This window comes from Arachis hypogaea, chromosome 2 (genome assembly GCF_003086295.3).
Source record: "Arachis hypogaea cultivar Tifrunner chromosome 2, arahy.Tifrunner.gnm2.J5K5, whole genome shotgun sequence".
In the NCBI taxonomy this organism is placed as follows: Eukaryota; Viridiplantae; Streptophyta; class Magnoliopsida; order Fabales; family Fabaceae; genus Arachis; species Arachis hypogaea.
The window spans coordinates 90,401,811-90,425,472 of record NC_092037.1 but is presented as its reverse complement, the minus strand read 5'-3'; the positions used below and the strand labels follow the sequence as shown (position 1 = coordinate 90,425,472).

General features: G+C 35.7%; 2 protein-coding genes and 1 non-coding gene across 3 annotated transcripts; 1 reads left to right on the top strand and 2 right to left on the bottom strand.

The window, feature by feature from the left end:
* Nucleotides 1-14,987: 14,987 nt before the first annotated feature.
* On the bottom strand, nt 14,988-15,060 carry TRNAA-AGC (transfer RNA alanine (anticodon AGC)). The gene has a single exon. It is a non-coding gene; the product is annotated as a tRNA-Ala (tRNA).
* A 1,225-nt stretch (nt 15,061-16,285) lies between these two features.
* Nucleotides 16,286-18,773, bottom strand: LOC112750367 (selT-like protein). Its single transcript, XM_025799073.3, has 4 exons — nt 18,362-18,773; nt 18,119-18,192; nt 17,259-17,574; nt 16,286-16,659 (listed from the first exon to the last, which is right to left on the bottom strand). Exons 1-4 carry the CDS (start codon nt 18,545-18,547, stop codon nt 16,558-16,560), a joined length of 678 nt encoding a protein of 225 aa, XP_025654858.1. The 5' UTR covers nt 18,548-18,773; the 3' UTR covers nt 16,286-16,557.
* Nucleotides 18,774-21,174: 2,401 nt separating this feature from the next.
* Nucleotides 21,175-21,825, top strand: LOC114924791 (zinc finger BED domain-containing protein RICESLEEPER 2-like). The gene has a single exon (XM_029290357.1). The coding sequence runs from the start codon at nt 21,175-21,177 to the stop codon at nt 21,823-21,825; it is 651 nt and encodes a 216-aa protein (XP_029146190.1).
* Nucleotides 21,826-23,662: the final 1,837 nt, after the last annotated feature.

The window sequence follows — 23,662 nt, the reverse complement described above, 5'->3', positions numbered from 1 at the left end:
AATACCTTGGAGTCTCTGCAACTACGTTGAGGGCTCGAGTTAGGAGTAAAAATGTAGACAGAGAGAGATCGACTTCTAAGCCTGAGAAGTTCGCCACTACTGCAGGAGAGGTGAATCAACCTCGTCCAAGGAGGAAGAAGGTGATTTTGAAGAAGAGAAAAATGGATGTGGTGGATTTGTCGGGGGACTCGGATAATAATGGCGACGAACTTCCTATTGAGGAAATTCATAATTTTATGGATAACCATAAAAAGCTTCATGTCCCTACTGATCAAAGTGATGGTTTGTTTGTTTGGAGTAGAGACTTCCCTTTCATGACTGTAGCCGATGATGTTTGCCAATCATCTATTGACGTGAGCTTGGCAAATGAGGTCGGAAAGGTGGCTATTGGCCAATATATGCAGGTATTGGTTTGGTTATTTGTGTATATGTTTTGGAACAGTGTTGTGCACTGATCAATATGTTTTTAGGTTCTTGGTTTGAGGTTGGCTAGTCTAGGTCGAAGCCAAGAGTTAAAGCATAAGAAGCTGGTTAGTCGTTCAGAAGATCCGAGTTTATTGAAGGAGGAGTTGGAGTCGAAGAAAGCAACGATTTCTCAGTTGGAAGCTAAGTTAGGTGCAAGTGAGAAGGAATTGAAGTTACTGAAGGAGAAATATGCCAAGGAAGTTGATGATTTGAAGAAAAAGGAGGCTGATTTGACAGGCATGAAGGCGAGGATGGTTGAAGTAACTGCCCAAATGAAGGCTTTAGAAAAAAGCAAAGAGACGGAGATATTGGACTTGTTTGTCAAAGGTTTTGAATGAGCATCTATCCAAGCAAAGTTTTTTATGCCAAGAGCTGATTTTTCTCAGATGGATCCTGGGAAGATAGTTCGGGATGGAGTGATGATTGAAGATGATGGTGATGCCGAGCAGGAGGCCGAAAATGTTTGAGTATATTACTGTATCTGCTGACCTATTTTGTTTAGATTTTGTTGTTTAAAGCATTTAGTTTGTTGGTAGACTGTTTTGCTCTTGGAGTGATCTTATGACTGTTTATGTTTGTAACTTTATTTTGCTACTGTTTTAAGGAAAACCGTTTATTTGGCTTCTGGATACATGCTGTTTTGCACATGTTTATTTTCTAGAAAAAATATTTTTATGATAGGTGAATGTTACCTAGTTGTGAGTGTGGCTTTCGTGCCAATTTGTTTGATCAGTGCTTTTTATGAAAGCAGGTTGTTTTGATATGGATAAAACATACCATGTGGTATGACTGTTTATGTCACCTTGATGGTGATTTAATGGTCTTATCTGAGAAAGATATGTTATTTATAATGTTTAGTAAAGGCCGAGTAGGCCGACTTTGCCAACTTTCTATTTGTATGAAAGATGCCGAGGAGTCGGAATAGGAATAGGGTTTATTTGATAGATAATGTTCGGTGTGATCGGATTTGGTTTAATGATCGGCTATATTTTTGATAATTTTCGAATAGTCAATTTTTGAGTATTGATCGGCAATCTGTTTGACTGATAAATTCCGAATGGTCGGTTTCGGAGTAAGATCGGCTATTTTATTTGACTGATAGTTTTCAAATGGTCGGATTCAGAGTATAGATCGAAGGTATAATGTTTATAAGGTTACAAATAAATGAGAAGTGTAAAATGCAAAAATATTGACTTGATGAAATAAGAAATTTAATTATTGGAGAACCTTGGATTTCAAAAGGCCAGGTAGGCTAGCCTCGTTAAAACATCTCCAAGCAAAACACATTGTGAAAAAAATCTTGGTAGTAAGAAGAAGAGTATTAACCTGTCCCTGGTTTTTAACTGTAATATAACTTTAAAGATGATACATTCCAAGTGTTAGGCAGATCTTTACCATCTAAGGTTTGTAATCGATAAGCTCCATTGCCGATGACTTCAATGATTCGGTAAGGGCCCTCCCAGTTAGCTGCTAGTTTGCCATGGCTTGATGGTTTTCTAGGATGTTCGGTTCTTCTGAGTACAAGGTCGTTTACTTGAAAAGACCTTGGGTGAAGTCTTTGATTGTACCGCCGAGCTATGTGCTGTTGCAAAGCTCGGTGTTTGATTGCTGTTGATGAACGGAGTTCTTCGACAATGTCTAGGTTGGTCTGCCGAGCTGTGTGTGCTGTTGTATATTCGGCCAGTTGAATTCGCAATGATGCTTGGGAGATCTCCACTGGTATCATAGCGTCGGAGCCATATACCAGGCGAAATGGTGTTTCTTTTGTTATTGAGTGGACCGTGGTATTGTACCCCCATATGATTTCTGATATAAACTTGGCCCAGAGGCCTTTTACATCGTCTAATTTCTTTCTTAGAGCATGTAGTGTTACTTTATTTGTAGCCTCTGCTAACTCGTTTGTCTGTGGGTGCTCTACTAATGAAAAATGTTGTTTAATTTTCAAGTCCTGCAAAAAGGATGTGAACTTATGATCGGCAAACTGGCGACTATTATCTGTGATAATGTGCCGAGGTATGTCAAATCGACAAATAATATATTTTCATACAAAAGAAAGCATTTGTTATGATGTAATCTTGGCTAGAGGCTGGGCCTCTATCCATTTTGAAAAATAATCAATTCCTACAACCAGGAATTTTACCTGCCCTGCTGCTGTCGAGAAAGGGCCGACGATATCTATACCCCATTGGTTGAAGGGCCAGCTTACCTCGGAACAGTGTAGGAGTTTTGCTGGGAGATGTGTGATCGGATTGTGTTTCTGGCAGTTGTCACAACTTTTGACTTTCGTTTTACAATCTTGTTGTAGCGTCGGCCAATAGAATCTAGCTCTGAGGATCTTTGAAGACAGGATTCGGGCTCCGAGGTGTGTACCATTGATACCCTCATGTGCCTTGACAAACACAAGATCGGCTTCTGTTCTGCAAAGACATTTTAGTAAAGGATGAGAGAATCCTCGTTTATATAGGCAATTGTTATAAATTGTAAAGAAGGAGGCTTGTCGGCAAAAGTGCCGAATGTTTTTTACGTCACCTGGCAAGATTCCTGTACGAAGATAGTTTATGTATGGAGTTCTCCAATCTACATCCTGTGTTACACTAAGAACCTCTGTTAATTCTATGCTAGGTTTAATTAAGGTAGATCGGTGAAGGGAAGAATTATTTATTTGTGTGCTCGCGAGCTTAGAGAGTATGTCAACTCGGCTATTGTTCTCCCGAGGTATATGTTCAATCTGACATTTATGAAATTTTGAAAGTAAAGTTTGAACGATTGCAAGGTATTTGGGTAATAAAAGGTCCTTTACCTGGTACAACTCGTTTACCTACTGAACAATTAGCAGAGAATCACAGTATACCTTAAGCTTGGCTATATTGAGATCGGAAGCTAGTCTGAGGCCGGCAATAAGGGCTTCATACTCACTCTGGTTATTGCTTTCCTTGAAGGAAAAGTGAAGAGATTGCTCAATGATGTTACCATTTCCATCATCGAGTATGATCCCGGCGCCACACCCTTGTGGGTTAGAGGAGTCATCTACATATAGAGACCATTCTGGTGAACTTTCGGCGATGTCTGGTACTGTGAATTCGGCAATAAAATCGGCCAAGAATTGGGATTTGATAGATGATCGTCCTTGGAATCTGATGTCGAACTCGGAATGTAACACCCTCACTATCAGTAGTCACGCTTCCGGCTGCGCCACTCTGATAGCAAGAAGTATTACGACTACTTTACATACTAAATACTAAAATAGGAGCCTGTGTCTCGATTCTGTACCGCTGACTTCTTTGAAAAATATAAAAAAAAAATATTTTATCTTAAGAAAAATACAAGCAGGCATAGATTCATATACAAGACTCCTTACATAATAACTCAATATATTACATATTTAAAACATACAATTCCTATCCCTCTTACAAACTTGTAATAACAAAGACGAGGGGAGAAAATAATCTAATGACAACATATAAGCCAAACGCAGTGTAACTCTTCATAACGCTTCTTCCGGTTCCTGAAAAGGTAAAGCTGTAGGGGGTGAGAACCTAACCACACGGTCTCACCACGCAGTTTCAAATTTGTCATAAGAAGATATTTAATAAGAAAACTGTTTTCAAGCTCAGTGATTATCATTGCCTTATGAATCTTTTAAAAACCAGTAGGTAATCGTTCAAGACTTTTTCAAAGGAACAATGTTTAATATAATTGAAATTCGAAACCTTTCTTTTCTTATAAGAAAATCTCACTCAGAAACCAACCACGCAATCAAACAACACAATCATTAATGCAGCACCAAAGTTCATTCTCAAATGTAGCACGCCAGGACAAACACAGGCAAGACAGACAAGGAAAGCACAAGTAGGTAGCAATTACAGCAAATAGTTCAAGTAGCAGTTAAGAACAGTTTAGCAATTAGGCAAACCAAAACAAGTTCAAACCCAAGCAAAGCATACAAATGCATATGATGCATGCCTGTCCAATGGCTGATGAGGCTCATCTGTCGGTTATCCAGCCAACCCGACAAGTCTGAATTGTACTTATACTATCCCCCGACGTGCATCCCCAAGAGTCTATGCATAGCTTCTATGCATAGCTTTTTCTCAAATAATCAATATTACTCAATGGGGGTAACATTCCCGGGAATTTATATAGTGCCCGGTCACACACTTACATCGTAGGGTCAACAGAGTATCGAGTTTTCAACCTGGTACACGTGGTGGCAAGCCACGACACTTAATCCAGGGAACCTCGTATCTCAGATATTTCAAATTCATAAGCCATATAAATAATTCATTCATCATTCATCAATATCTAAGCCATTCTCAATATCATCATCATTCGTCAATCCATATCCATTTCCAAATTCATTCAAAAATCATATTTCAAATCAATCCTCATCATCCTTCTTTCCGTTTCGTTCACTAACAATTCTCAATCCAAAACATAACTTTTTCTTTGATAAATGAAGTATTCTTAAATCATATAATGCTTAAAATTAAACCTTTTAAAATAACTACTTCAAATGAAACTTCTAATTTTATAAAATTTCGGCAGCATCTCCTCTAAAACTCGGATTCTGCCACCCTTTTCGGGTCCCATCCAAACATTTCTCAAACCTTTCCAAAACCTCAATCATTTTCCAAGATTCGGCTAGTTCCAATATCAAATAATTTTCAAAACGAATCAGTGCCCATAATAAATCTCTTTTTAAAATCAAACCAGCTCAAATACTAAATCATTTATAAAGTCACTAACTCAAAATTAAACCATTTCCAAAGCCAATTCCTTTACATCATCAAAAGTAGCTTCAAAACCAAGAAAAGCCATTTTTCATAATAATCAACTAAATAACCTTTCAAACTAAATTTTTTTTCAGCAATCACAAACTACTCAAGTCAAGCAATCAGTCATTTAGTCCAGCAAACAACCACATTTAGAAGACAATTATAATCACAGGCATATGTTCTCTCACATTAATATCTATTTATCACAACTCTGTAATATGAATTAGATTTTAAGAAAAACCCCTACCTCATTCGCGATTCAACTACGCGACAAACTGCATTTCTATTCTTATCCCACAACAACAGCATCAATACCGACCGTTCCAGCAGCAGCCACAGCCTCTAAACACAGCCTTAGCTCAATCCTAAAACATTAATGTCGCGTAAAACTCAATAATCTATAACAGAACATCAGCTAAAAGAGTTTGGAACAAGGAACGACTTACTGGGCTTACGAATGATCGAGAAAACAGAGCAACAGCAACTCCGGTGACGACGCAACACCTTGATGCTGTATGCAGCAGCCACAGAACTCAGCAATCAAGACCCGTAACTCGATCCTATGACACCAAGACCTTAGATCCTCAAACAACTTAAAACAGAAATACTAATTTAAAGGTTTTGGAACGCATGGCTTACCCAAACAAGGATGAATGGCTGAACTGAAATAACGGTAACTCCGATGGTGGTTCCGGTGATCACCCACGCCACACCCGGTGACCAGGACGGCGGCAACGACGGTGCAGCAGTTCAGAACAACAAGCAGCGGGGGCGGGTGACTGAAATAAGCATGCAGTGACGATAAAGGTTCCCGGAATCCAAAAGAACAGAAACCAAACTTTAAAACCCTTACCGACAGTGCGTTCTCCGGCGGCGGCAGCAGGATTTCGAGCGACAGAAGCGGCGGTGGCTGGCACGGGTCTCTCTTTTCTCTTCTATGCTCCCGAGCTCGCTCTCTCTCGCTCTCTCTGGCTCCTCCATAAGTGGCGGCAACCGACTCCGGGACGAGGACGACGACGACGCGGGTACAGTAGCGGCGGCGACGGCTTCACAGTGTGGGCGATGCTGGCGACGCGAAAAGGGTTCCGACACGGTGGTTGGACCTCAGCTCGGCTTGAGATCCCGCTCTCTCTCCCTCGCGCGTCTCTCCTCCCCGCGTGGTCTCCTCGGCGCTGGCGCCAACGGCGACGCGACGCGATGCGACGACGGTCCTGAGCTGCGCGGCAGCTTCCTCGCAGTACTCTCCTTCTCTCTCAGATCTCCTCTCTCTTCTGTCAGCAGCGGCGGCGACGGTGGCAGTGACACCCACCGCGCCGCCTCCCTCTTCTTCCTCCCCTTTCCTTCTTTCTTTTCTTCGTTCTTCTGCTTTTGCTTTTCTTTCTTTCTTTCTTTCTTTCTTTTGATATGTTTACTGAAGGAAAGAAACAGGTGTGGCAGCTAGGGTTAATTTAGGGGGTTAGGGTTAATTTGGTTAAAGTTAGGGTTTGGATTTAATTTAGGAAAATTTGTCTTTAATAATTTTAATCAAATTAGGATTTGTTTTATTAATTTCAAATCTAATTTAATTGTCAAAACTTGATTTAATTACTTCTAATAAAATAATTTCTAAAATAAAATCTTTAATGAATAAATAAATTGAAATTAACTCATAATAATATTTTTTGAAAAAATTATGGGTCTTACACGGAAAGTTCGACCGACCATTTTATTAGTCGGCCAGCCAGTTTTAGTTTCTGAAGGACTTATCGCAAAGGATGATTTGTCCGAACATGGATTACATGACTCTGAAAGTATGGCCGAAGTCTTCTGGGTGAGAAGACAAGGGCTAGGGCCAGCATCTCAATGCTCAGATATCGAAGTTTGGCATTCTGTAATGTTTTGCTGGTAAAATAGATCGGGAACTGCTGCTTTTTCCTTTCTGCAATAAGAGCGGAGCTTATAGCCCCGTTAGTCACAGATAAATATAAGAATAACGGTTCTCCTTTAAGAGGGGTTTGTAAAATTGGTGGTTTTGAAAGAGTTTCTTTTATGGTTGTGAACGCCTGTTCACATTCATTAGTTCATTGGAAAAAAATTTTCTTTTTTAAAGTTTGGAAGAAACATAAAGACTTAGAAGCTAGGCAGGGTAAGAATCTAGAGAGTACAGCTAGTCTCCCTGTCAACCGCTGGACTTCTTTGCTAGTTTGTGGGCTTGCCATGTCCAAAATAGCTCGGCACTTTTCTAGATTCGCCTCAATACCTCGGCTAGTGAGCATGAATCCGAGGAATTTGCCACTTTGCATGCCAAATACGCACTTCTCGGGGTTTAACCACATGTTGTATTTTCCGATTTGTCTGAAGATTTCTGCGAGGTCATCAAGATGGCTGTTGCCGATCTTCGTTTTGGCGACCATGTCGTCAACGTAGACCTCAATGTTCCTGCCGATCTGTTGAGCGAATACTTTGTCCATTAGGCGTTGATATGTTGCACATGCATTCTTAAGGCCAAACGGCATGATTTTATAACAATAGTTTCCATATTCAGTAATAAAGAATGTCTTATTTTGATCGGATAGATGCATTTGGATTTGGTTATAGCTAGAGTATGCATCCATAAAGCTAAGTTTTTCATAACTAGAGGCATTATCAACTAAGTAATCAATAGATGGCAAAGGATAGGAATCTTTGGGGTATGCATTGTTGAGATCGGTGAAATCAACATACATGTCCCATTTATCGTTATGTTTTTTCACCATTACGACATTTGCCAGCCATGTTGTGAATTTGATTTCCTGAATGAAGCCGGCGTTGATGTGCTTCTTGGTTTCTTCCAGGGAGGCTTGTTTGCGGTCATGGCCGAGGTTCTGCTTTTTCTGTGCTATAGGTCGAACAAACAGATCTAATGCTAGCTTGTGGGATATGATGGATGGATCAATGCCTGGCATATCAGCTGGGGTCCAAGCAAACAGGTTGGCATTTTGTTGTAAAAATGCTCGGAATGAGGCCTTCTCTTCTGAGCTTAATATGGAACCGACGTAAGTGAACTTCTCCGAGCTATCTGTGAAATAGATTTTATGCAAGTCTTCGGCCAGGGCTGGTAGTTTGTCTTGGTTGCTGATGTTGTGCACATGAGCTTGCATGTTTTGGTTAGGTCTTTTAAAACTATTGTTGTAGCATTCTCTAGCCTCCCGGGCATCACTGTGAATAGTTGCAGTTGTGTTATCCAGCAAAGGGAACTTAACACAGAGATGAATTATAGAAACTATGGTGCCGAACCTATTTAAGAAAGGTTGGCCAAGTATCAAATTGTAAGGACTAAAATAATCAACAACTAAGTATTGAATATCTGAAGTTTTTGATAAGAGAACCTTACCGATTGTGGTTTGTAACCACACAGAGCCCATAACCGGGACTCTCTCACCTGAGAAACCAACCAGGTCTCCAGTGGAAGGTTGGAGGATGTTGCTGCTCAGTTTCATCTTCTGGAATATGGAGTAAAAGAGAACATCGGCCCTGCTCCCAGGGTCCAGTAAAACCTTTTTGACTAGGAGATCTCTGAGCTTCAGGAAAATCACAACCGGGTCTTCTAGATTTGTTACGTTGGTGTTATGGTCGGATGTTTGGAATGTTATCTGAGGAAAGTGTGGAGGTGTCTGCTGTTGATTTTGATCGACTTCAATGGAAAGCATAGCTCCGTAAGATCACTTTCTTGCCGAGCTTGTGGCTCCTCCACCTGCAAAATCTCCGGAAATACAGTTAATAATACGTCTTGGTTGGTAGGGAGGGATTCATGTTCGGTCGATCTTTATCTCGGCCATGCTGTGTTGCCAAGCTTTGGTCACCAGAGGGGGGTGCGCGTTGTTGTATGTAGCCGCCGATATACTTGTCGAGGTGACCTTGCCGAGCTAAGCGATCCAAAAGGTCTTTGGCGATGACACACTCGTCAGTAGTGTGTCCGTGATTTTGATGAAAAGAGCAGTATTTTGATCTGTCTGCGCCTTTTGAATCTGGATAGCTGCCAGCTTTTCTTGGTGGCTTTATCAACTTTGAATTCAAGATCTCTTTGATGATGTCGTCACGCTTGGTGTTGAACTGAGTGTAAGAATCATATCGGGGAGTTGGTTTAAATTTTTTCATGTTATCTCGGGATTTGTCGTCGTCTCTGTATTGTGGTTTCTCTGTTTTCCGTGCTTGTCGGAGTTCTTCGATGTTGATCTGACATTTCGCCTTTTCACGGAACTCTGCCATGGTTTTAGGTTTGGCCACGGCAATGGTCTCCAAGAATTTTCTTCGGATCACCTAGCCCAATCATAGGGGGTTAGGGTGGTCGGTAGAGTGAACCTCCTGGGCAACATGAAGTTCATTACTTCGGCCGTGAACGGCTCAGGGGAGCTTTCTAGGTTGTCGTCCTCCTCTTCTGGTCGAGCTTCTTCATTATGCTCGGGTTGCTCTTCTTTGTGCCGAGCAGTTTCAGAGACATGCGTCGGCCCTGACTGATGCTCGACTTCTTCTATTCGTTCTTGTCAATCGTTGTTGTTTTCGATTCGAGTATTATTCAAATTAGCAATCTGATTTGCCATTCTCCGGTTCTCTTCGGCCATGCACTGGTTGGCTTGCCGTAACTCGGTCACCATCTAAAGAAGTTCAGATGGTGTGGGTGGAAGTTGTTAAGCCATGGCTCCAGGCGAGAACGTCGAAGCCGATGATATAAAGAAAAAATTATATTCTCGGCCCCACGGTGGGTGCCAATTGTTCCTGTGTGGATACCTGAAGGGGGAGCTCGACTTCTGGGAGTCGGCGCCGAGTTGTTATCTTTGGTGCCGTGCTTTAAGCCTTGGGGAAGTCCGAGCTTCACTCCGGGGGAGATGTCCAATCGCGCAGAGCGTAAGCAAGAAACAAGGGGAAAGTGTACCTGTAAAGGCACTCCGAAATTTAAGTGAGTATTGAGAATTCAATGTGTCCCCTTTAAGATAGAATATCATACCTTTATAGGTGAAGTAATATAGGTCGGTTACATTTCTGTTGGTCTCTTGCATTGAAGAGCAATGATTAGGTTTTGATGGGTGATGACGTTATTTTGAACGTTCTAATTTTAGGACATAATTCGTTGAGTCTAGCTGTAACGTAAGATTCCGATCTATAGCGTAACTTTCTGAGTAATAACGTAATTTACCGAGTTATGATTGATAATGCCGAGTTATGACTGATAATGCCGAATTGTGATGTTGGATTTGTAACGGCCGGATCAATAAGTAATGTGATTAAGTAATGAAAGTAAAATTACATTATTTAGAATGAAAGTGTAAAATTTATTTATTTATAAAAAAATTACATTACTTTAAAATTAAAATTATAAAAAAATTACTTTATTTAGAATGAAAGTAATGTGATTAACTGTAATTTACTTAGATGTGATTAAAAAATAATTGAATATTATGTACAGTGAGAAATTGATATTATTGAAGGATAAAATTAAAATTTATTTCTATGTATCATTTTTGTCCCCAACGTTTTCGTCCTATTTAAGTCCCTAACGTTTTAAAATCGTCTCAATTTTGTCCCACTGGCAATTCTGTTAACGGATCCCTAACAGCAGGACAACATTGAGTCAATTTTGAAACGTTAGGAATTTAAATAGGACGATTGAAATGTTAGGACAACTTTGGGATTTACCCTAAATGTCGGAGACAAAAACGATACTTTACTCTAATGGTTTAGACTTTAAGGTAATTAGTTATTGTATTAGTAAAATTTATTATTTTTTATATTAATTAATTTTTAATATTTGAAAGTATATAATAAAAATATATTGTTGAATTACTAAATTAAAAAAATTAAATTAATAATTAAAAATAATAGTAAAAAACAATGAATTCTAGTGATCCGTACATATTTTTCTTATTATATTGCTATTACACTATTAATACATTACAAAAAAAATAATTAATAGGATAAATGACATAAACAAATCAAATGGGTTCTAATATTACACTAATGTTCTAAAATAAAACAGTTTACATGTATGTCTTGTTTTGGTAATAAAACTATGTAAATTGAAGCTACTTAATTCGATTTACAAAAATTCTACATAAATCGAATCCATTTTATTTGATTTAGCTAGTTTACAATAAGTCTATGTAAATCGAATTTATTTTATTCGATTTAGTAAGAAGGAGTGTTTGTGACATAATTCGAAACAAGTTGTTTTGATTTATTTCCTTTGATGCACCCAAAGTAAATCGAATCTAATTGATTCGATTTACTAATACACAGTTACAACTGTATAAATTGAACTAAATTAATTCGATTTACAAAGGAATATATTCTATATAAATACGATCAGAACGTTAGGTGTTTGTTAGAGTGGAATTCACAATGGCTAGTTCAGATAGTTTTTTAGTTCTTGTGCACTCCAGAAGGACAATTAAGAAAAAAAAATACAAGAGGGAATAAAATTTACTGATAAGGATCTGTTGAGTGTCTTTAATTCTTTATTAAACTTTCTACGAGTTTTGTTGTGTTTCAAAATATTATAATTCAGAAATTGGGACTGCATGGCATGAAACGAGTGGAGAAGTTATTTATAGAATTTTGATTTCTGTTGTTCAAGATGAGGTGAAGTACAATTCTTTTGTAATAGACAGTGATGATGATTTGCAAGTTTTGTTTCACTGTCATTGTCAGTTTCTCGAGGTGAGAACTCATGAACTATTGGCCAAGTTTGGGGATGTGGTCTCTAGTTCAGCAGCAATGTAAGATCGAATTGGAATAATCAATCAATAACAATGACAGTACCTCTAGTCCAACCTCTGTTATTGCCTCTTCATATGTGCTTGTAATTGCACCTGCGGCAATTTTAGTGGCATCTTCATCCTTCGCATCTAATCTAAACCGCGATGATAATGTAGAAATAAGTGATAATCGATCTTTCGATGATTTTGTTATTGTGATGGCAGATATTCCTGTTATGATCTAGTTTTTCGGGAGGTTGAAGAACCAGATGCCGTGAAAGATGTACTGCAGGATGACGATAATGTGGCGCCTGCCATTATTGATGAGGATAGCGATGATGATTTAAGGAGGAGTATTTCAGTTGGGAATGATAGAGCATCGAGCTCGAGAACTCAGTAATACCCCCTGCACTTTTTAACTTTAGATTTGGAGGCAATGACACAGCATGGGTTCCCGGATGTAGAATCTGACTTTGAACCTCTAGTGTACTATAAAGCATTCATGTGAACTGTTAAAGAGAAATTATTTATAACTGTCATAATTCGACATTAAAAATTAGACTAACTAACGTTCAATAAAACTACAGTAATACTCACATTCTCGACCTGCAGTAAATCTATCCTCAACCTCCAATGCGCCACTCTAGGCCCTTTCGCTCAATGTTGGCTAATATCCTAACCACCTGCCATGCGATACATTAGTTCAACAATGGTAATATATGGAAAACATATTTAATTAACATAAGTACATAACATATTTACACATAAGTACCTCGATGCCAATGGCCAATGAAATACGTGAAACTCATGAGGCTTTAAATCCGAGAAACACCAGAAGATCCATGACTGAAGGAGCTACAGTGGACCAACCAACTTTACAATATTTCTGTTGGCCACACGACACATGCATCAATATAATCACACAAGAGCAGTAGACCTCCAATTGTATCTGCCCATGTTCTCTAACCTAGCTACGTACGGTAGCCTCTGGATGTGAAGATGTGTACCAGACTTGTTTCCAACGTGATGAGTTGATAATAACATCATGATATACGCCCTCGCATACCTCCTCACTATTTCCTCGTCTGCATCCTGAGAAAGCTCACTGAATATATCCTACATCCAAGTACAACTCATAATGAACTTGTCGATATAGTTCGCAGGAGGTAAGACACTCAGTAGCTCCTCGAACCAAGTCCATGCAAGTCGGCCACCTTCAATATACCTCTCAAAGTCCGTCAGACATCCACTAACATAGTCACCGTCAGTCGGGAGGACTAACTTGTATGCTACATTCTATAGCGTAATTGTGCATTCTCTGAACGACATATAAAAAGTATGCATTTTCGGACGCTATCCTCTACGAATGCACTGACTAGTGGCGCATTCAACCTAAGCCAGTAGTCGTCGAGTCTTACAATATGGTATAATTCGGCCATTTGCAAGTACGGCATGATCCTATCGTCCAGAGACATACCATGCTACCTCTTCATGCTGGTAATATATCAGGCGGGCTACATAATGATAAAAAAATATTTTTTAAGAACCATAATAATTAACAATACAACACAATACATTAAACAAAATTTAAATTATGCATGTACTATTGGAATAAATACTAATAGCCAAAATTATCATCTTAGAATACATTAACCGTATTCATAAAAACTAAATCCTCACTAAATCTAAATTTACCAAACACAAGCAATACTAAAAAAAATTAATATAAAATATAAAACAATTGTTGCTGACATTTTTAACTTAAAATAACTTTTAAGAAAACTTCTAGTCACTAGTCATTCTAACATTTTATAATTTAAAAATTTTAACAAAATTTTTAATCACTATTCTAACTAATATTTGTAGTTTCAAAATTCTAACAAAATTTTAATTAAGTCACTATTGTAACTAACATTTATGCCTAAGTTTAAAAATTCTAACTAACGATTATAATCAAATACTCTAAGCGACTTAATATTGCTAATATTTTTAATCTATCTCGAAGAAAAAAAAAATTGTTTACTAATCTCTTCATTGATACTACCAGCAATATGGACAACTCCGTCTAAACAGTAAATATGATATGAATCATCTTTCACATTCGCAATTTCGAATCTTATCATGTCAGGACCTCATTTTTCTCAAATTTCTCTAAAGATAGGACTTCATTCTCCTTTCCCTTTCTTTCTCTTCTCATACATTGTTTTTTTTTTCCTTCTATTCTCTTCATCTAAACATATTATTTCTTTTCTTTTTTTCTCTTCCCTTTTTATCCTTTTTTTTTCTATCCCTCTTCTTCTTTTCATGATGATTTTATTTTCTATTTCTTGTTTCTAAATTCTCTTCTTTTCAAATGTTCATCTATTTAGATACCAAAAAAAATATTTTTTATTTTATTTGTTTTATTTAAATATGTCATTAATAAAATATTTTATTCAAAGAAATTAGATTTTAAGTTGAATTATATGACATTATAAAAAAATAGCATAGAAAAATGAAAAAATAGTTAAAAAATACAATTATATTAAACCATAAAAAATTTTTAATTAAATAATATAGAAGAATAATACATAAATTTTAATCAAAAACAAAAAAAACTTGGCTGAATAACATATAAGTTGTTTTAAATGATGCGAATTTTTTAGTTGAATAACACAAAAAAAGAACATACAAATTTTAATTGAAAAATATAAACATTTTAGTTGAATAATATAAAAATGTAACTTAAATAGCACATGTCATAAAACTTTTGTGCTTTATCGTAAAAAGATTTATGTACTTTCTTCTTATATTTCCCTTCAAAAAGTTATTTGTTTACCTTTAAAAGATTTTGTATTGATCGTCGTAAAATTTCTATATTTATTGTCAATAAATTTTTGTATGTATCATTCAAAATATAAGTTAATATAAATTTTAAAAGTGAAAAGAAATATAAGTTAATATTTAGTCCTCAATCCACATCAAGTTTTGGGCCAATTGGTTTGGATAAACATGAAAAGAAACGTGTCAACAAAAGCAGCAGAAAAATATTGAAAAGTGGAGATGCGGGGTATCGATCCCCGTACCTCTCGCATGCTAAGCGAGCGCTCTACCATCTGAGCTACATCCCCTTCTTTGTACCTTCTTTGCCACTCATTAAAATTGTTATTTAAAATTGAGCAGTTAAAATAAGCATTTACTTTGTTCCCATCTGGTTTCAGATTCTCTTGAAGAATACTAGAGTGCAAGCATAATTTATTGTTTTTGATTCACAGTTAGTCAGCAATATTTAATATGCTGTTGGATTGTTAGATTAAAGGAGTTAGGACTCTTCCTAATTTCCTTGTGTTGATTGAATTCTGCCTATGGCTTCCAGTTTTACCTGTTGTTAAATGCTGAGAGGCTTGTCTTTAGATGAGAAAAATTGCTAGACGTTCTCTATGATGCCCTTAGATGGTTTCGCTACAACTAAAAGTGTAATCAACTAGAACCAACTAGTTGAAAAATGGGTTTGTTATAAACAAAAAAAATCCATTATCTTAGTTTTTCGAATTTTAAAACTAAAAATAAAAGGAGTTGGTATGAGTTGGCTTATATTATAGTTGGTTTTCTAAACTTTTTCTAAAAATAATAGTCTTATTTGTGCAATAGATGTTCAAAAACGATGATAATTATGCAAAGAAAAATATAATTTGTATTCATTCTTTTGTTGTATAGTAAGATAATACACTATTGTATAAATTTTACACACCATTCAAAGGTATTATCTTAGTGGCTAATTTGAATCTGATCTCAAATTTGAGAGACTATTTTGACTGTTAACTCAATTAGGATGTGTATATCAATTCTATGTGAGTTCTTAGTATTTTTAAGATAAGAAAAGATTTAGAACGTTCAAGTGATTCAATATCAACTCAAGAAACTCATTCCAAATAACTTTTTGGCACTTGTTTGAAAAGTATCTTTTTTTAATTTTTAGTAGTAAAAAAAAATTAGAAAAATAAAAAACATCTTTTAAAAAAGATTATCATTTACATTTTTTTTAAATATCTTTTTTACTTTAAAAAAATATCTTAAGATAAAAATATATTTTTATATTGTATTCAAACATAATTAATAGATAAAAAAATATTTTTACATAAAATATCCAAACATCAAATAACTTTTATTTTTTTATAAAATCTTTTAAAAAATTCACTTAATTTAAAAAAAAAAAACTAACTCAAACAAATTCTTAATTTTATTATGGTTAAAACTTTCATGTTCAAAACAGCTTTTTATAAAGTTAACTGAAATAACTATTGAAGTTGCAATCACAAAGAGTGCATATCTGACTGCATATACTAAGCTTTGTAATGGGGAGGGTTCAAAACTGAGAACATATTATAAAAAGTTGAAAACTACGTGAAAAACTAAAACCAATGATTTCTGAATCAATTATTTGCCTTAGAGACTTACAGTGTACATCACAAATTACAAAAAGACTAAAAAAATTATGATCTCGGTAGCATTCAGTTAGCATCCAGTTTGTATGCTCTAATTCGTGTCTGGAAACTTTGTTGAACCTAACATCTTTTCTGGTACCTCCGGCAATACGCTACCTGACGGTCTTCTGGCCAGACAGAACCTTAAATACCGTTGACGTATAGTGGATTCGCTATTCTTCTGCTAACAAGGTCCCTCAACTCAATTTCACCAGGGAACCTCTTCTGCTGCAGCTTGGAGAAAATCTAAAATGTTCAAAGAAACAAGATCATCATGGAAAGTATGAGATGTTTAATATGCTATGAACCTAACTGCTTTCATAGTTCTATATTACTTGATGTGTTTCCTGTTGGCATTAGCAGCTACGGATTACACGCAATCATCGTTAACAATCGCATTATCCCCCTATTGATTCCTAACAAAACTATCATCAGTTTAAAATTCGTCCATAGGAAATGAAAACCTCTAGCAAGGTTATCAAACTGGTTAGTTAACTCATAAGTCTCCAAATTGAGTTCACGAATCAAGTTTGCTAAGTTTTATGAGTTTAGATGAGTTATCGAGTTTGATTCGCTCGAACTTCAGCATAGTCCTTGAGAACTAAAAATGTTGGGTCAAATTAGTCCTTTCTGATAAGAAGCATTTGTAAGAGACTAATCTATTCCTGCATAGAACCGATTTGACCCACGATTTTTACTTTAAGGAACTATGCCGGAGGTTTTCAGTCCTCGTGGACAAATTCGTTCTAGTGATGCTTTGTTCTGGTACCAACCGCGGACTTTTACACTAAATTAATACTAATTAATTAGAAGCACTAAGCATAAGTCCATGACCAAGGACTTACCAAGTCACCATTGCAATATACTTCAAAAGCACCAGAACTCTGTAAGAAAGACTGAAGGAAGTTCCCGAGAAGCCAAATGCTTGCCATGCTTCCAAACCTGTTGGCACGCAAAGAATAGTACCATGCCGGAGGAGTTATTCCCAACCTCGGGAATATCTGCTCTCCTGCAGATATTGTTATAATAAGTCCGAGTTGCACCACCGGTACTACTTTGCTGAGAAGTCGCTTCGGAAGTGGAGCGGGATAGTTAGCCAAAACAACATTGATCCCAGGGAACTCTGCCTCCAACATGTTCTTAACCGTTACTGCATTTCCCCTACGGAAAAGGTCATGAATATTACACACCAAAAGGTTAAGGTTTAGGACTTGTTATGCTTTAAAAAATGTGGATTCCACAAATTAAACATTATCAATGAATGCAGCTCCTAACAAACCTGGTTAAGAACATCAGTTCCAACATTCAAAGTTTAGTCCGTGTTGTGATAATTTACAACATTTGTTAGATTTTCACATTCTCATGGAGATTCTAATGACACAAAAACAGAAGTAAGAATTTTAATACACTTCAAAGATGTCAAAATGAGAACAGGGTTTTCCATCTAATTGTTCAAATAAACACTAAACAAATAAATCTAACTTGGTGACAAATAACTTCCAATAGATGTTGTGATTCTAATAAATAAATAATTAACACTAAACCTCATCAAGAGTTTCCTTAATTTAGCTGCCAAAAACAGTGATATGTACACATAATTTTATTCCAAAAGACCCACGTATATTAAATTAGAACTCATCACTCATCAACTAAATTAAAAAAGTAAGATCAAATAAAATAAAGAGCTACTAGAAATTAGACAAACTTGTAGGAACATGAAGTGCAGAAGTCAATGTTTACAGTGTTGCCAACACCAATTGGGCCAATACCACTCTGTTTCTGCATTTTGAATAAGAAACAAAAAAAAAAAGCATATCAGAAAAATCTTTTACAGAATAAAAACAAAAAAGAACAAAACTTTGCATGACCCATATAAACAAAATAGTAAATTTAGAACTGGAAAATTGAGGGGTGCAAATGAAGAAAATAAAAAATGAAAAAAGAGAACCTGGGTAGGGAATTCGAGGAGGGGTTCCTGAATATGGGTGGTGGTTTGAGGGTTATTAGGTTGAGTTGAAGGGGGATGGTGATGTGATGTTGGTTTAGAAGGCGGTGGAGGAGAGAAGAGGTTGAAAACATCTGAGAAGAACAAGAAGATTGGTAACCCAACAAGGAGAATTTGGGTTCGATCCATGATTGCAAACAGAGGAAGAGAGAGAAAGAGAGAAACAGAATGTGATGATCTAACAAGTGGTGTTTTTGGGGGAGATTGTGAGTGAAGTGAAATTGTGTTAGCTAACACCCTCGCAGCCCAAACGAGGTAAATTGTCTTTCAGAGTTTTATGCGTTGCCACTATTGAAGCGGATTTTAACCGCCGGCTAATTTTTCCCTTGTTTTTTTTTTTTTTTTTTGAAAACTCATGTTTGAGACTTTTGAGTGCCATTAAGTTAGCGTGATTAGTAAATTTTTAATGATAAAAATAAAAATATAAAAAATTTATCAAAAAATAAAAAATATATTTTTTTATTAAATTATAATTTATATATTTTTTTAAAAGATATTTTAAAAGAATATTGTTTATATAATAAATAAATAAATAATATTTTTATATTATTATATTTAAAAATAATTGATAGATAAATTTTTTATAAGATATTTAAATATAAAATTATTTTAATTTTTTTATAAGATCTTTTAAAAAATGTATATTTTTTAAAAGATATTTAAAAAATCTATTTTTTCTATAATAAAATAATAAATAAATAAAAAAATACTTTTATATTAAAAAATAATTGATAGATAAATTTTTTTATGAAATATTTAAATATAAAATTATTTTATTTTTTTATAAGATCTTTTAAAAAAAGATTATTAAAAAAAATTTTTAGAAGCTCAATCAAATAAATCTTAAATTTGGTGTAGTTTACCATGATGTAGAGTAGGGGTGTTCATATTCGATCCGAACCGAACTAAACCGATGGACCGAATTGAAAAAATTGAAAACCGAAAAAAACGAAAAAAGTGATGTTTTGCTGTTTTTCTGCGGTTCGGTTCGGTTTTCGGTTCTTGCCACCAAAACCCTAACCGAACCGGTTCTTCCCAAACCCTAAAAATTAAAACTACCTACCCCACCCTCCAGACCCCCACCCCCTCCCCACAAACGCGTTACCTACTGTTGCCGTGCTGCGCGAGTCCCTCCCCCCATGGAAACCTAACCCCTCCCAAATCCCAGATCGGAGCCACCACATCTCGCCCACTCACCTAGACGGCCAGATCCCCCACGGAGCCAGCCTGAGCCACCCACCTCCTTAATACTCGAAGCCTTCCTCTTCCTCCAAATCTCACCTCCTTCACTCCTTGATACTTGAAGTCGAAGCCAGCCTGAGCCACCCACCCACCGCGAAGGCGAATACGAAGACCCAGTCACCCACTGACCCAAAAGTCACAGGGTAGCATAGCCACGAGCGACGACCAACACAGGACCTCCGACCTCACCACCTCCGACCTCGCCGCCTCCACCCAGAAAGCCTCCATCCAGCAGCGTTTCTGGGTTCTGTAGGGTCACCTCACCACCCAGAAAGTCTCCCACCCAGCCACCGATTCAAGTGCATATGGAGCCCGAGCTATCTATTCAGGTAAACTTTACTGATGCATTGTTGCCTTGTTGGTATTGCTGCTTGCTGGTTAATTGGTTATTGTTCAGTTTATTCAGGTTAGGGTTATTGTTGGTATTGCTGTTTAGTGTTTACCATGTATTTAGTCTATTGTTGGTAATTTTGGTCTTGCTGATTTATTGTTCAGTTTAGGGTTATCAGTTTATTGTTTATTGATGGTTATTGATTTAAACTTTAGTTGCTGGTTTCTGTCCTTGATTTAATTTTCTAAATTATCAGGTTTTGTTCAGTTTATTGCTTGTTTATTGCTGGTTCATTGCTTGTTTATTGCTGGTTATTGCTTGTTTATTGCTGGTTTTGTTCATTGCTTGTTCAGATTATGAAGTTTTGTTCTGTTTGGTTATTGCTGGTTCATTGCTTATTTATTGCTGGTGATTGCTTGCTTATTGCTGGTTTTGTTCATTGCTTGTTCAGATTATCAAGTTTTATTCTGTTTTGTTTATTGCTTGTTTATTGCTGGTTATTGCTTATTTATTGCTGGTTTAATTGTTCATTGCTTGTTCAGATTATCAAGTTTTGTTCTGTTTTGTTTATTGCTGTTTATTGGTGGTTATTGCTTGTTTATTGCTGGTTTAATTGTTCATTGCTTGTTCAGATTATCAAGTTTTGTTCTATTTTGTTTATTACTGTTTATTGGTGGTTATTGCTTGTTTATTGGTGGTTATTGCTTGTTTAGTGCTTGTTCAGATTATCAAGTTTTGTTCTGTTTTGTTTATTGCTTGTTTATTGCTGGTTAATGGTTATTGCTTGTTTATGTAGTTTGAAGTCTGTTTTCTCTCAACCAAATCAAAATGTTTGTTTGACAATTGATTGTTGGTCATATGTGCAAAACTTAAACTATCTTTGCCTTACTGCTCATTACATTGATGCTAATTGGAAGTTGCAAAAAAGAATCTTGAATTTTTGTGCTATCAAGAATCACAAGGGAGAAACAATTGGTAGGAAGATTGAGAGATGTTTGTTGAGTTGGGGGATATCCCGAATTTTTTCTATCACTGTTGATAATGCTAGTTCAAATGATGTTGCACTTTCTTACTTGAAAAATAGAATGGAGGATTGGAACTCACATCCATTAAGGGGAGAGTTTTTACATGTTAGATGTTGTGCTATATTTTAAATCTTGTTGTGAATGATGGGTTGAGAGAAATGCATGAGTCAATTTTAAAGATTAGAAATGCGGTTCGGCATGTGTGTGCATCACCTGGTCGTACTGAGAGGTTTAAAACTATGATTAAGGAAGCTAGAATTCTAGAAAAAGGCACTGTCCATTTAGATGTTCCTATCAGGTGGAACTCTACCTTTTTAATGCTTGAAAGTGCTTTGAAGTTTCAAAAGGCATTTAAACGTTTGGGGGAGAGAGATTCTGAGTTTGCTATGATGGCTGGTGGGATTCCTAGGTCTGAGGATTGGGAGAATGCAAGGCATTTTGTCAAGTTTTTAAAAATATTTTATGAGGTTACTAACAAAGTTTCTGGTTCAACGTTTGTGACATCTTCTCAACACTTTAATGACTTTTGTAAAATATTGTCTACACTTAAGCATTGGAGGGGAAGCTTAGATACGGTACTTTCAAGCATCGCTGAGAAAATGAAGTCCAAGTATGATAAGTATTGGGGAAATATAAAGAACACAAACATGATGATTTTCATTGCAGTTGTTCTTGATCCTAGGTATAAGCTTCAATTGATTAAGTGGAATTTTGAAAAGTTGTATGAAAAAGAAGATGCTGAATTTTTAACTTCAAAAGTGAAGGAGACGCTTTTCAAGGTATTCGATAGCTACAGGCTGTTTGGCTAAAGTATCAAAGGTCTACTCGGCAAGATCCTCCTGAAATTAGCACACAAGAGCTTGAGGCACATGAAACTTCTTTTGCTATGAAATTTGAGAAGAAAATGCAATTCAATGAGAGTGTTAACAAGAATGAGGTGGAGTTATATCTTATGGAGGCATTAAAGAAGAATGGCGTGCAATTTGACATTCTAAATTGGTGGAAAGTGAATTCCACTAAATTTCCAATTTTTTTGGGGATTGCAAGAGACGTCTTAGCCATGCCAGTTTTCACAGTTGCTTCAGAATCGGCATTTAGTACTGGAGGAAGGGTGTTGAATAATTATAGGAGTTCTCTAACTCCGATGACAGCTGAAGCGTTAATTTGTACCCAAAATTGGCTCCGAAACTCTCCAAAACTTGTCCTTGAGGAACTCATCGAGGAATTGGAGAAGTTAGAATTAGGTATGGTTAAGTTTCTACTTATAATTTTCTTTATTTTAATCTAGTTTTTATTAATATATATTATTTGTTATGATTGTTTCTTGTTTTATATATTTTGTAGAAGTTGCACCCACTCGTGATCCTAATAAAGAAGATTCTGGTGTTGAGTCTGATTAAAGTACATCTTGTTAAGTTTTATGGTATGAATTGTTCTCCTTATATTATTATTATTATTATAATTATTATTGTTGTTGTTGTTCTTGTTGTTCTTATTATGTAACTGTTTTTTTTTTTATTTCAAGTTGGTTTGCAATGCATTATGAAGTTTTAGCTATTTTGTTGGAGAAGACACAATAACTTTGCTATCAGTTTAATGACAATTTATTTTTATTTTCAGTTGTGTTGACTGTTGAGCTATTAAACTTCTTTAATTGTCGTATTTGAATTCTATTGTCGTTATATTTCATTAGATCAAGACTTTGTTAGCTATTGTGTATTTTGTCTTGTTGATTTCAATCTTATGACATTGCATAATAAATTGGTTTGGTTTGGTTCGGTTTGTTTGATTTTTTCAATCAAATAATAATTAGTTTGGTTTGGTTCGGATGACCTTAAAAAAAACTGAACCAAACCGCACTACGAACACCCCTAATGTAGAGTTAGATATCAATAAATTAGATGATCAAATTTTAAAATACATAAATTTGATCGATTTATAGTTTTTAATTTTTTTTTAAAATACGCAAATTTTAACTTTTAGATTTATATTCTATTTATGGTGTAGTTCAATGTTTTATTAAATTTTTAAATTTTAACCTCCATAAAATTTAAGGATCAAATTTCTCTAATAATTTTACTATTCTTTAAATTTGATTCTCAAATTTGTTAATATCCATATTAAAAAAAAACACACCAAATTATCTTCCCAAAATATTATACATAATATTCTTTCGTCTTTAAAAAAATCAGCCCAATTTTCAACAGTGGTAAAAATAATTGCGTGAGTTTCTACCTTTTTTTTCTTTTTCTTTTTTCTTTTCTTTTTCTTTTCCAAAGTCGAATGGTCCCACCTGCGTAAATTAATTTGCATATGGTGTGCTAAAGTGGGTGAACTGTAAGTGTAATTTTGTGATTTATCTATATAATGGGCAAATCACAATAATAAGTTAAGGGGAGCAAAATTATTTTTTGAATAAGCTAAAATAAAAACTATTTCATAAATTTATAAATGGACGTTTATATGTAGTTCGAACCAGTTAAATTTGAATTTTATTTTTACATAATTCGAACCAGATTTCTGTTTAAAAATATAATGAACTTTTATTTTTACATAATATTAATATAATGAATAAAAAATTAAAAAATATTGTTTAAAAAATAATACGACAAATAAATTTTTAATTAATTTAAATTTAGAAAAACC

Excerpts from the sequence above, each read along its gene's own strand:
- LOC112750367 (XM_025799073.3), bottom strand. The coding sequence starts at position 18,547 with ATGGATCGAACCCAAATTCTCCTTGTTGGGTTACCAATCTTCTTGTTC. Across the intron at positions 18,193-18,361 it reads TCCTCGAATTCCCTACCCAG|AAACAGAGTGGTATTGGCCC; the intron begins GTTCTCTTTTTT and ends TTCAAAATGCAG. Across the intron at positions 16,660-17,258 it reads TATATTGCAATGGTGACTTG|ATTTTCTCCAAGCTGCAGCA; the intron begins GTAAGTCCTTGG and ends TGAACATTTTAG.
- LOC114924791 (XM_029290357.1), top strand. The coding sequence starts at position 21,175 with ATGCATGAGTCAATTTTAAAGATTAGAAATGCGGTTCGGCATGTGTGT.